General features: G+C 42.3%; 1 protein-coding gene across 1 annotated transcript in view; it reads left to right on the top strand.

Moving 5' to 3' along the window:
• DOLPP1 (dolichyldiphosphatase 1) overlaps positions 1-14,197 on the top strand; it is a gene marked incomplete in the record, with an annotated part of 1,057,587 nt that overhangs the window by 375,627 nt on the left and 667,763 nt on the right. Inside the window, 1 exon segment of the mRNA XM_044058255.1 lies at positions 2,900-2,998. Coding sequence (XP_043914190.1) covers positions 2,900-2,998 — 99 coding nt within the window.

Here is a 14,197-nt window from a genome sequence, read left to right as displayed (position 1 = left end):
ACTGGGACAGCGGACTACCCAATAGTTAGGACTGCAGCAATGTGGATCCTCGAACATCTACATTTATGGTAGGTACAAAACTGTACTTTTTCCACATTGTGTAAGTAGTGTCCTCTTTGTAAAGGAGAGACTGCATCAGTCGTTTGGAGCTGAGACCAACACTAAAGGCATCGGAGAAGAAAATGTTTTTAGGGCATTTTCTCATTTAGACAAAATGCCAGTCTTCCTTTTTCTTAAGTATGCATACATACATACATCTCATGTGCAGGAAAGCAGTATTCTGGAAGAGGGTACAGAGATGGGTTCACATGTCCAGGGAAGTGGATGAGCTATTTGGTAGTCTGACTCGCACCTCCAGTCCTGACAGGAACTTTAGGATTCAGACTGTCTGGTTGGTGTCTAAGTAGATCACCTTGACAGCAGGATATTTGGCACTTAATGGACTGTGGTCCTCCTATCTTTTGTCTCACTTCTGTAGATTAAGGAGAGACTAAAGTTGTTCTCCCTCCCTGCTTTGTCAGAGCCAAGTTTGTGATATTCCCCCTGATCCCGATGGATTTGTTAACAGGTGTCTTAGAAGTTGTTGGGACTTCAAGGAAGAATGTCACTTGGTTGACCTGTGCCTCCAAGAGGAAATGGTTCTCACAGCAGAGCAATACCTATAATACCCCAAGGCCCAGATCATTCAGATACCTTAGATGCATGAGATTCACCTGCATGACTGATCCTCATTTGTTCCATATCAGGAAATATGTATTTGCCATCTTTGCTCATCATGTCCTTGTAGAGGGCAAGAATGTGACCCAGCACTTAAATGGTCAAGCATGTCCTTAAACGAGTGCTGCATCTGTCATCCTTCGACATGGAGGCTTCTTCATGGAACCTGAACTTCATGGAAAATAACACTTTCCTGTCTGCATATTGAGCCTGCTTGTTTAGTAATGTTGGTTTGTTTCTTAGAAAAGGCTTTTTCTAGTGACCCTCTCCTCTGTGCAGGGAATTTTAGAACTTCAGGCCCCTGTCCCTATTTTCATTGTTGGGCCAAAACTAGGGGAGATGGACCTTTATCACCTTTTATGTACACCAGAAGCTCTGGTGTTACTTGCAGTGAAGTGTGCAAGTTTAGGGAATTGGTCAGATTGCTTGTCTCATTTGTGTTTGTGAGGGAAGAGCTTGAGATTGCTCAGATAACATTTTCCAGTTGGCTTGACAACTGAACTGTTTTTCTCATCAGTTTGCTAACCAGCCTTTGGCAGTTGCCGTGATTAGAGCTCAGTCCATTCCAATTGCATGTTGCCTTTGCTGCTTAAGTCAAGAATAATCCCGGTGCAGATATCTGTGCTATAACTTCTTGGTCTTTGATGCATGCTTCGCTTCTTGGTCTTTAATACATGCTTCAACCATTGGAATCTGACTGCATTCCAAAAGTCAGTATTCCACTGCTCATTTCTTTGAGTTCCATGCTTGCTCTGTTCTGTGACTTCTGCTTTGGATATTACTGCTTTGAGTCCAGACCAATCAAGGACCCATCAGTAAGGATCCTTAACATCATATGTGACCAGTGTATTATTGGATGATGCAGGAGAGGACCCTGCACGATATGTTGGGAACACTTTTCCTCCATCCCACTTTGCATAAGTGCCTCTTCTGCCACCTGTTGCTGTTGGACATCCCTATAAGTTGGGTGAGTATGAGCTTCTGTAGTTTAGTAATTGGCGCATCTTTTTTGCTATTTCTTGATGTATAGGAACATACTGGTTCTTTTCTGAATCCAGTGAGTTATGTTTCGAAGTGCATCTTTGTAGGCAGATGGATATACCCAAATGTAGGATTTACATAACCAATGTACATTTTATTGATTTTTTTTTTATATATATATTTGGGAAGTAGATACTGATAATATTGGGGATTTGGTGCTGGAAGTGGGTGGGCAAGTGAACACCATAGTGTCATAAGTAAAGGTTTGAAGAGAAAAATAGTTAAGCGTTCCTAGGGGGTAGATGTATGTTTTCCCCACTGTGCTACACTTCTTGATCATAAAAAGGTAGTAAAAAGGTGTGATTGTAGCTTTATGAATATTGTTTTATAATAATTTATTTATATATATATATATATATATATATATATATATATATATATATATATATATATATATATATGTATATGTGTGTGTATGTATGTAATAGTATAGCATTTTGGCTGATTATTTCCATTTGTTGTCCTGACACAAAGGAGGGGACAACCTTTATGATCCACATTAGCAAGGCAGAATAGAAAGGCAATAATTTTTCATTTACTGCTTGTATTGGCACACTGTTTTTTTTTCTTTAAGGTATAGCTACATTCAGTTAGTAGAAACTTTTTGCAACATAGGTTGTTGCTGTTCATAACTTCTATGTTTTGTCCATTTTGTCACTTCAAGTTTGGTTGCTAGTCGGAGTTCAAATTCAGTAATGGATGCAGTTTTTCTTGCGGAGTTTGAAATTTGAGTTAATAGTAGCTTATCATATTGGTGATACAGCATGAAACTGCAACTTCCCTATAATGTGACAGTAATGCATTTAAAACTTTTTCCTCTAAAGTAGCATCATTTTACTGTACTTCCTTGATGGTCCCCTTGGCAAAAATAATGTACGCTACATGCTTCTGTGCCAGTTAGAGCTGTGCGTTGATGCACCTCCATTTCACAAGTACTTCCTCTGCACAAAATCATTTTATTAAATTACTTACTGAGTTGAAGTCACTTTATGGATCTAGCTTTCCTAGTTTTATTGCATTGCTCTCCATTACTAATGTAGAACCGGAATAGAGCAACCTGAAGCAGTCTGCTAAAAATCAAAGCAAAATGTCTGTATTGATTTTTAATGTAATTGATCTGTTTGAACTTTCTTTTGCTCAGAATGCACCAAACAAATAATGCCCGATTCCTGGACTTGCTGTGGAGACATGTTTTATCTGTCTGTCTTTTGACTGTGGCCTTCCTCATCTCGTACAGTAGGTATGTTAGAATAGTTGTATGTTTTATTTTATTTATTTATTTATTTTATTTGGAAGTGAATGCTAGATTTTACAACTTGCTTCAGAATCTTTCAGTAGCTTACATTAGCATCATATTTTTTCTTGTCTACCACCCCAACATGCTTAAACTATAAGCAAGTTTGCCCATGGTAAGTGTGTACATACAGTTCACTGTGCTCATCTGCCTGTGTTGGCGCTTTTGAATCAGAGGTGTAAAAATAGCATGGGAGGTGAATGTGACATAACTGCAGTGCCCATAGATTTTGATATGTGCTGTCAGGATTTCTTGGTCTATACTATTCCTCCAAACAATCAACACTGTAAGAGTGCTGCTTTACCATGAACTTTGAGTTGAGCTGTGGTTAGGAGACATGCACACAATAAAAAATCCCTGTTTCAGCTACTTATGCAGCTTCAGATATCTTCTGACAATCTTTGTTTGGAGTATTCATGCATCTGGTGCCTGCAAAACAAAGATCGTGTGAAAGTCAATAGATCACAAGAAAAGAACACAGTGGACAACTACCTATTTTGGCTTGACCCTGAGCCATGATACTTATTATGCTTCTACTGTCAGAACATTCAGTTCCATAATCTGACAACACTGGTTGAAGAAGTTTGAAGTTGCAGTGAAAGTGGCCCTGAATAAGGCTTGTTAAAGAATTTGAAGGTGAAATCAAGTAGGCAGTAGGCCAAATGTCTCTGGCTGTTGTTTCACTTAAGTCTACCTCTGCTGTCTTGTAGTGAAACAAAATCATAGTTATGAGTTTGAAATTGACAATGTAGGCCACATATCAGCAACGTTTTTATAAGTTGAGACTTGGGAGTTGTATTTCTTTTTATATTGTCTGTTCCGCCATGTGCCTGCTAACCATGAAAACCCACCCCCAACTTGGGCTTGAACCCATTTGCTTCCCCCGTACTGGATATCATGGAGGGGAGGCCATGTTGTGGGGTCAGTATCATTGCAGGCTTGTGGGTGCCTTGTACTTTCTCCAGAATCCTGGCATTGAGGACATATGGTGTAGTCGTGAACCCCTCCTCTGGGTGAGAAATGAGCAAACTGCTTTACTGTGGGAGCAACTATGTCTTCATGCATATGCATGCTCCCGTGCACCCACAGTGATGTCCGTTAGTTTCATAAGTGGCTTGATAACTGTAGACCTTCCCTAGGGTTATCCTTTGCATGGCTACCTTTACTCCAAAGGAATAATACCATTGGTCAGTCATAGTGTGCCTGCCTTCTAGGATAGGCATACCCATCCACCCCATGGCAGCTATAGCAGATGGCTAAGCTGTGTTTGAGCCCAAGTCATTTGCCTGTAGTTAGGCTTTATCCCTGTCTGCCAGAATTGTAGGTAATTTATTGCCTGTCTTTTGCTTGCAGGGATTCTTTTGAAATCTTAGATGTAACCGAATAGCTTGCTTTTTGAGTTCCTCTTTCCCATCTCTGAGTTTGAAGTTTGGCATGGTTGACTGGGGCTCTTCTTTCTTATGACTGGCTGTTTACTGGCAAGGATTGAATTAGTATCCACAAGCCTTCCTGTGTTTAGGTTTGTATCCTTGAGTCTGTATCTTTGAGGAAATCTGATAATGTCTTCAATAACAGGTGGCATGTAATTGAATTGTTCTTCAACAGTTTATTAGGGTTTCCTCTGCTTAACCTAGTGTTGGCTTTCATGTGAGAGATGCAACTATATAGCCAAACTGGAGGCTGAACTCTCTCAACTCAGGGCTGGCATGACCAGACAGGAGGAGATGGCAACCACACACACAACAATCCCAGTCCCACATAGACCTACCACAACTGCAAACCAAACACATAAAACCACAGACATACTCGGAGGCTCTAATAAAAAACTTACCAAAACAACAGAGGCTCCCAAAGCAGACATCCAAAAATCCACCACCTCAAAACAAAACACATGCAACACATACTTCAATAAATCAGTGTGTCAACCAATCACAGCCCTTAAGGCCAAACACCTTGCCTGATACACTAGTAATAGGTGACTCTATAGTCGGACACACTGATGTCCCGCTGACCAGGCTGAACAAGGAGAAGGTGACTGTGAGCTGTCTATCGGGAGCTAGGATCCGCCACATAACACACGCACTCGGGTCACTCCAAAGCAAGTACAAATATGACTCCGTCATTGTCCATGCTGGTGTGAATGAACTGAGACGTACCTCCCTGGACTACATGAAGAGAGACCTAGAGGAGCTCTCAGATTTTGTAGCCCAGGCTGGTATGACCCTGACCCTGAGCAGCATCCTGCCCTCCCCAAGAATGATACCACAATACAAAGACAAGATTATCAGCTTTAACAATTGGCTCAAGTACTGGTGTCATTCTAAGGGGATCCAATGTCTGTCTGCCTGGGATGACATGTTGGACAAGCCACGCTGCTTCGCAAGGGATGGCTTACACCTGTCACCACTGGGCTTCCGGATATTGGCTAAGGCTCTTGCCACCCCCATAGTGCCTTTTTTAGGCAAGGCTCAAAAGACAAACTCACCTCCTTAGAAAACAAAAATGAAAAAAAAACTAAGGGTAATGCTCTTCAACGCCAGAAGTCTAAATCTCAAGATGCAGGCACTTGATGCACTCCTCAGCATGGAGAACATAGACGTCTGTGCAGTAACTGAAACCTGGTTCAAGGCTCCGGAGAGCAACCCAGTGCTACCAGGCTATACCTCATATCATGCTTTTCGGCCCCAAAACCTGGGCCGAACCACAAAGGGAGGGGGGAGTGTCCATATTCATCAAGGACACCCACACCTCCAGGTTAGTAGCAACACATGAAGTATCAGAGACCATACAGGTGCAACTAACCATAGGCAAAACTGCTATACAACTGGTAGCATGTTACAGACCACCCTCCCAATCTCAAGAACCCCACTCAGCCTTCCTGAAGACATTGGAGGATATGAATGTATCACAAAATACCATTATACTAGGAGACCAACTACCCAAACATAGATTGGGTACATTATTCTAGCCCTAATACCCTAGCCCAAAGGTTCCTGGAATTCATAAATTCAAATGCACTGGAACAACTAGTCACCGCTCCCACTAGGGGAGATAATGTACTAGACCTGATCATCACAAACATGGGGACAAAATGCTCCACACCAAAAGTATACCCCTCACTAGTGAGATCTGACCACAAACTAATCACCCTGGATATACATATCCCACCTCCACCCCCAGCACAAAAGACCACAGTGAAAAACTTCTCAAAAGCAGACTTCACTCTTCTTAAGACTGAGATGGTATCCTTTAAGCCCACTGTGCCAGTGGATACCACAAACCACAATGCCGAATCCTTCACAAATGCTTTTTATGGACATCTCCAAGAATGCATGGATCATGCAATCCCAAACAAATCCAAGTCTTTCTCCACCAAAGGTAAGCGTCCTGTCTGGTGGACCTCAGCCATAAACAAATTGTTTAACAAAAGAAGGAAGCTACTGCACGTCAGAGCAAAATCCCATGAAGGGAAGGCATCTCTGATCAACATTAGCAGAAAACTACGTTCTCTCAAAAACATCCAAGGCCAACTTTGAGAGAAAAATCACTAAGGACACTAAAGATAACCACAAAGCCTTCTTCAGCTATGTTAGAAACCTGGGCAGAAACCCTCCCCACCCAGTTCGGCTTTGTAAAGGGCAGATCCTGCCTTTTAAACCTGGATGACTTTTTCGAAACTGTCACTAGAGCCATTGATGAGGGCAAAGCAGTCCATACAGCATACCTGGACTTGGCTAAGGCCTTCGACACAATACCCCACTCAGGCATCATAGATAAGCTCAACAGCTTAAAAGTAAACCCTTATGTCACTAGATGGGTTGCAAACTGGTTAAAGGACAGAACCCATAAAGTTAAAATCGCTGGAGCAATGTCAGACTCAAAGCCAGTCACAAGTGGTGTCCCACAGGGATCTGTCCTGGGACCCCTCTTGTTCGGCATTTATTTCTCAGATGTTAAAGCGTACATGGGAGGGCTGTGGCTGACCAAGTTCGCAGATGACTGCAAACTAGGCGCCATAGTCGATAAACCAGCAGACACGCACATCCTACAAAAAGGCCTTACAGAAACGGACAACTGGTGTCGGAGTCACGGCCTTAAACTAAATGCCAAAAAATGTATAGTCATCCCCTTTGGGAAAAACAAAGTACTCACAAATTATCACATAGACAGCAACCCACTGAGTACGGAAAAAGTAATCCGAGACCTAGGGACCCAAGTTGACAGCGACCTCTCATTTGACACCCACGTTGCCAAAGTGGTTAGAAAAACATTCTACCTTGCACACCTCATCATGGAGGGATTCACATCCAGATCCAAGGATGTCATTGTACCCCTATATTCCTCCCTCATCAGACCCATGATTGAGTACAATGCCCCATTTGGTATGTACCTCACCCGGCATTTGCAACAGCTGTAAAAACCACAAAGTACCTCACCAAGAGGATCAAGGGTCTCCAACATATGTCTTATTCTGCCAGACTAAAGAAACTTCAGCTCTATTCAGTAGCATACCGCCTGCTTAGAGGTGATCTCTGCCTGACGTACAAGGCCATGTCCAATCAGGATCTGATGGACATGCCCCACCTCAAAAAATCCAAATCCATCAGGACCACGAGAGCTAAAGACTTAAACCTCGGCACAAGTATGAATAGGACATGCTGGAGGGATAGATTCATAACCCAGAGGCTTCCCATGCTTTGGAACAAGATCCCAGTTCGTATTAGGCAGAGCCCCTCACTGACTCTCTTCAAGAGAAATCTTGAGTGGATGGGAGATCGTAAGTTTACCCCAGGGGTCACATCTGTGTCACTGCTAGACAGGAGCACAGTAAACTAATCCTATTATATAAGGGGACCTTCATTGTGTCGCTACTAGACAGAGGCACAGTATTCTAAATTTATTCTGTACATTTTTTGTACCATTTCATGGGGTGGCAAAAGCCACATCACTATGGCTAGGCTTACAAATGCCCCAGGGCAGATAGCCTAGTACTATACTATGAAACTACCTTTGAGAACAAGCATGTCATGTAATGATTTGTTCTCTTTCCTGTTGGCTGTAAAGTTTGTAAGGTGTAAAACTAGAGGATGTGGAAAGAGGGTCCATTTTTGTCTTCTCCAAGAATTGTCTGATGTTCTTTAATCTGAAGCATGGGAAGGTCCCACGTAACTAGAGATGGTAAACATAAATCTGCTTCCTCAACTAGTTATTCCCAGGATCCTTTTGTAGGATAAATTCAACTGCACTTTGAGGTGGCCAGCATTCTGTCACTCATCTCCTAAAAAAAGTCTTTGCTCCTACTTGGTCAATCCGAGGGGCTTGCTCTCCTTTGAAACCTGTTTTGAAGATTATTTTAAATAGTTTGGAATTATGCATTTCAGAGAAGGTCTTTTTATTTTATTTAGGAAGGTGAACTACCCATTCAGACCAAAGCTGACGTGTGCGTGTTTTTTTTTTTTTGGTGGCCAGACACCCTGTTGGATTTTTGTCTCATTTTGTTAACATAGCATTCCTCTCAGAAACTGCAGCATGTCACCATACTTCTTGCAGATGAGACATCTTTAAGGCAACAAATATAATTAGTAACAAGTGCCCATTGTTTGATTACTATTCATTAGTTGCTTAACCCTTGTGTTCATTTCCTGGTAGCTCTGATGGGCTAAGTGATGAATAAAGCATCTTTTCCCGATTCTGAGGAATGGAAGGCCATGGAGAAGTGGGCTTGTGCATGCCTTTTGAAGACTGCCATTCTTGTAACCTGTTGCAGCTTGGGTAACTGCAAATTCCACAGGCAACCTTTGTTAGTTATAAGACCAGCCTAAGTTATTGTTATGGATCTTTGACCAGAGACTAAGCTATATTTATGGTGGAAGGCATGTATGCCCTTTTCTGACTCATAAGCCAATTCCTTCTGTAGGAAACAAGTCACCCAGCCTGCAGAAATAGCAATGGTAAGTACAATGGCTTACTTGCCATCAGAGATCCATCCTTCAGCTAGAGTCTCCAAAGAAATCTCTGGGTTAGTACCAGTTCTAATTACTGTTTGATGGCACCAAGGTGGAATGTCATTAGTCAGAATTTACCCCATTCTGGGGAATTGTTGCTTGGAAAAAGTGGATTCTGTACATGTTCAAGACAAGGACGTGGTTATGGAAATCCAAGCCTAAACCAATCATACTTGAAGTAGTGAATGTTGTAACAGAGAAAAGAACAGGAAGTGGAATTTACATAGAAGAAAATGGAAATTTTGTGAGAACAATAAACAAAAATGTTTTGGAGGAGGAATGAGATTTAAGCGAAGGCATGAATTGAGCAATTTATGTAATATTGGTTTGATTATATTGTATAGAACAATATGTGATATATAATGTTTGTAAATGTGAACTTGTTAGTGTGGTTTGTTTAATTTTATATAAAAGTAAGTTTGCTTCTGCCACAAGTGATGATGCAATGAAGGTGTTTTTAAGAAAAAAAAAAAAAGGACATGATTTAATACTGGCTGGAGTACCTCTGATGCATCCATGAAGGACCAACTGGTCATAGGTGTCTGAGGTTGTTCCTTTTAACTAAATAGGGGTAGAGATGTATGCTGCAAGACAAGAAAATTGAGCGACTACCACTGTGATGTAATCTAATTGCTAGGCAGGAAGAGATATATGTACACACCTTGCATAATTTTAATTTCCAACTCATTAAGAACAAGCCTAGTACTATTTTCTTATTTTCACCATTTCTTATGTTCTATAAAATGTGCACATGTACTTTTTTTAATGCCCCTGTTTACATTTTCTTAATGTCTCCCTTTCCTGCAACTCGCATTGTTCTTCCTTCCTATTGGCAAGAATCAGGCATTCCTAGGCTGGGCAAGAGCAACCAGGCAGTAGAAAGTAATCCAGTCTACTGGTTTTGCAGAACTCTTCTATTATTGCACCTAACCCTCCTTGCAGGCAGCTTTGCAGACTTGTATTGACTACTACTCTGTGAAAGACATGTATGATACTGTACAAGTTTCCCCTGATTTCAGCAGCATGATTCTGCCTGGTTGCTTCTATGAGGGATTGTCTGACCTCCAGTGAGTATTGTTAATGCTGTTGTAATAAAATCTCCAAAAGCCATGTGTAAAGCACCCAGGAATCTTTATATTCACTACTGAAAATATATTGCGATTCCCAGTATGCCTTCAAATACTTTCCTAACATTGGGGCGCATGCTGCTTCCATGGCAACACCAGTTACTTGTCTACAAAATTGCCCTTCAAAGTATATAAAATTATTTTTAGAACCACTTCCTTTAATAAAGTGGTAGCAGTAATTTTATTAGGGAGTAAGCTGCCGTTTCTGAAAATAAGATGTTCAAGTTTCACTGTTGCAGTCATCACCTGTGGGTTATCCCTGCTGTGGTAGCCCTCGGCTGGCCCGAATACCAGAGTCCATGTTTTTCTCCATCGGCTGTTGTCACTTGCTGTCTGACGTCAAGTCGTCAGTGCTATAAAGGAAGGCAACCGATGCCATTACACCACTCTTTCTTGCTGTGGAGCCCGTAGAAGAAGCAGTTCGCAAGTGGGCCGGTCGGTCGCTACCAGAGTTCGAATTACAGCTGAAAATGTCTAAAGCCAAGTACCCTGTTGGGGATCTTTTTTTTCTTGCACTAACCAATGTCCAAAAAGGTTAACAATTGTGTTGCTTGTGGAAGGCATATCCCACACCGAGACTTCCATTCATATATTGCGTCACTTGTTTAGGCCCAGACCACGATGCCCCCCTTTGCCAGTTCTGTGCTCTCTCTAACGCAAGAATCATTTGTCGGAGAGCTCTTATTGTAGACCGTATTTTCATGTTCCATCTTCGCATTCTGAAATGACATCCATCCGCCAACAATCCGTAGACATTCTGAAAAAACGTAGCGATAACTATAGACAGACCACACAAGGCTAAGCCTTCCGACGACACTACCGCTAAGCAGGTAGTCAGTTCTCCGGAATTCAGTGAGGTGCTTTTTGCAGCCCCTGATGCCCGATAAAATATCTATACGGTTGGGTCTGGAGCAGCAACGCATTCACCGGCTTCCAAGGAGGACTTTCTCACTACCGTTTATAGACAAAAAATGACATCCTCTCATCTGACTACCATTTCTTTCAGACCGATGAATACTCTTAGACCTAGAAGCCAGGCCACTCCTAGAATATCTACCTCTAGCCACCATCTTACTCCTACTCCACCACCCCAGTCCCAAATGCTTAAGATGGCAGAGGATCTTATCTCCCTTATCCGGGGTAGTCTGGCCACAACTTCTAAAAGGGAAAAGACACCCTTCTCCTGAAATAATGACCGAGCAAGATTCTGAGGAATCTGATTATTCAGATTTTGAAGAGGAAGTACAACCTCTGACTGCTTGAGGATTCAGATTTGCCTCCCCACCAGAAGACCTTTCCTTTGGGGGAAACCCTTCATACCCTCAGGGAACATTTCCTCTGGGAATCTCAGGACTTCCCTCAGCCTAAGAAAAAACTGAGAGGGTTTCTAGATCTGCCCCAGCACAGACCCCTGGCCATCCCCCCTATTTTAGAAGTGGTGGATGATGTTTTCCATGAATCCAGCTTAGCCCCTGACGCCCTCCCACCTGCTCCCAGAAAACCTGACCGATATTACAGGGTTCCTAATTCACACAAGTTTCTTTTTAAAAACGTATTGTGGATCCAGAGACTGTTTCACAGGGACCCAAGGGCATTAAGGCTTCTACTGCAAAAAATCCTACCCCTTTTGATAGAGACTCCAGGGCACTGGGTAGATGGGGTAAGAAGGTTTACACTTATGACTTTAAACTGTCAGTTTCATATGTTAAAGTATCCGCAACATGTTATTGGATTGCTTAAGCAGAAAATGATGATTCCTGACTGTGCGGAAAAAAGAATTACAGGATTTAATGCATTCTGCTGAACAGGTTGGTAAACATTTTGCAATGTGGATTTGATTCCTTAGAGGCCTCTTGTAGGGCTGTTGTTACTGGGCCTGTGCTCAGAAGGCATGCTTGGCTTAAGGAGCAATCTTTGCCTGATCATGTTGAAGCTAAATTGTTGGATGCACCCTTAAATCAGGACCGCTTGTTTGGCAATAAGACTGAGAAAGTTCTTAAAAAGATGGAAGATGAAGCTAAATCTATGCAAACTGTTAAAGATTTCGTACAAGTTTAGCCTCCTAGATTTAGTAGGCATTGGCCCTCTTAAGAATTGTTCCTTTCCAGCCCCTTCCAGGTCTTCTCAAGCCAAACCCAGACACAGCAGAAACCCCATGTTTCATTCCCAGGGGGCACACAAGACTAAGCTGTGGGGGGTTTCCGCACCCAAATCAGGGAGTAGTAAGACCTCTCCCTGTGAAAACTATCTCAATGACTTGCTTTTAAAACTTCCAGGCATTTCCCGACTGAAAGATCCTTTAGGTGGAAAGATTGGTCTGCAGGCCAAAAACTGGGAACTCATTACCCAGGACAAATGGGTTTTAAATAGTGTCCCAAGGATACAGATTTCACTTCCACACCTTACCAACACCAAGCGGGTGGCCAGATCTACCCCCAAATCAGTGGGCAGAGGCCCAAAATAAAGTACTTTCTCTCTTAAGCATGGCATGGGAACTTTCAGTTCAGTATCAGGTGAATCTTCAGACAGTATACATCTTCAGTCAAAATTATGCATTAGACATTCTAAGTAGTTCCTTGACTCAATCACACAAATGGATGCTTTACATGAATGTTTCTGGACATTGTCCATCAGTGGGGTACTTCTCAAGTAGCTGTATTTGCCTCCCCTCTGAGCAGACAGCTTCCTCTGTTTTGTGCCAGAGTCCCAGGTCCTCTGGTTTGGTAGGTGGATGCCCTATCTTTTCCTTGGAAGGGAATGCCTTATCTTATTCTTGGAAGGGAGTGTTTCATTATGCATACCCCCTTCCGCTTGATCCAAAGGTCGTATTCAAAGGATCTCATCCATCCCCGCCTGTCAACTTTGCAATTGACATCGTGGGTGATAGTATTTTAATTCCTTTTAGGCAACTTTTCTTTCAAAGGATGTGCTTGGGATTCTGCAGGAGGCAGGAAAACCCAATACTAGGAAATACTGCTTATCTAAATGGAAGTGGTTTTCTGTCTCAAGTCTTTTACATAACTTGAATCCACTGACTGTGGATGTTCCACTGGTGGTCTCATTTGTGTGAGGTGCTCAATGCTGGGTTGGCCTATTCCTCTGTGAAGGCCCACTTGTCAGCTATTTCTGCTTGTCTGCCTTTATCTCCTCCTTTAGCTTCTATGTTTGAGGCTAAACAATTCCTCAAAGGTGTCCTACATATTAAATCTCTAAAGAAGCCTGTTCCTCCTGCTTGGGATCTTAATTTTGTTTGGGAAAAATTAACTTTGGCTCCTTTGAGCCTGTGGCTACAGCTTCTTTGCAACATTGCTCTTAGACTGTTTTGTTGCTAGCTTTGTCTTCAGCTAGATGGGTGTCTGAGCTGCAAGCTCTTATGGCTTCTCCTCCTTTTCAAGTTTTCCATATGGACAGGGAGTCCTTGTGTGCTAACCCTCCTTTTATGCCCAAGGTTGTGAATGAGTTGTTGCTTAAGCCTTTTATTTGCCCACCTTTTTCCCTTCTGACCTAGTGAGAAGGTATTGCATACCTTTATTGTGCATGGACAACTCTGTTCTTAGTTGGATAAAACCAAGGCTATCAAGAAATCTGATGAGCTTTTTGTTTCTTTCCATCCCAGGTCTTTGGGATTGCCTATTTCCAAGCAGACTTTCTTCTTGGATTTCTAAGGCTATTTCCTTTTGTTTCTCATGGTAGGAGCCCCACCTTTTCTGTTGAGGCTCATTCTAGTAGGGCTGTGGCTTCGGATGCTCCCCCCTCCCTCAAGGGTTTGGACACTTAACTCCATTCTTGAAGCAGTAGCTACTTGGACTTCTGTACATATCTTCACCATACACTGCAAGTTGGATAGAATCTCCAGAGCTAGAGCTGGTTTTGCTAGGGCCATTCTCCATGGCTTTATAGAGAGTTCTACTGCCCCTTCTACCTCCAACTTTCCTCATGAGCTATGGGTACTCTCCATCATTCTGTGAGTACTGCAACAGTAGAATAGAAGGATGTAGTATAGTTGTGTAAAA

The sequence above is a fragment of the Protopterus annectens genome, chromosome 16.part0 (genome assembly GCF_019279795.1).
Source record: "Protopterus annectens isolate FY-2018-M chromosome 16.part0, PAN1.0, whole genome shotgun sequence".
NCBI lineage: Eukaryota > Metazoa > Chordata > Ceratodontiformes > Protopteridae > Protopterus > Protopterus annectens.
This window is presented reverse-complemented; position numbering and strand designations above follow the sequence as displayed.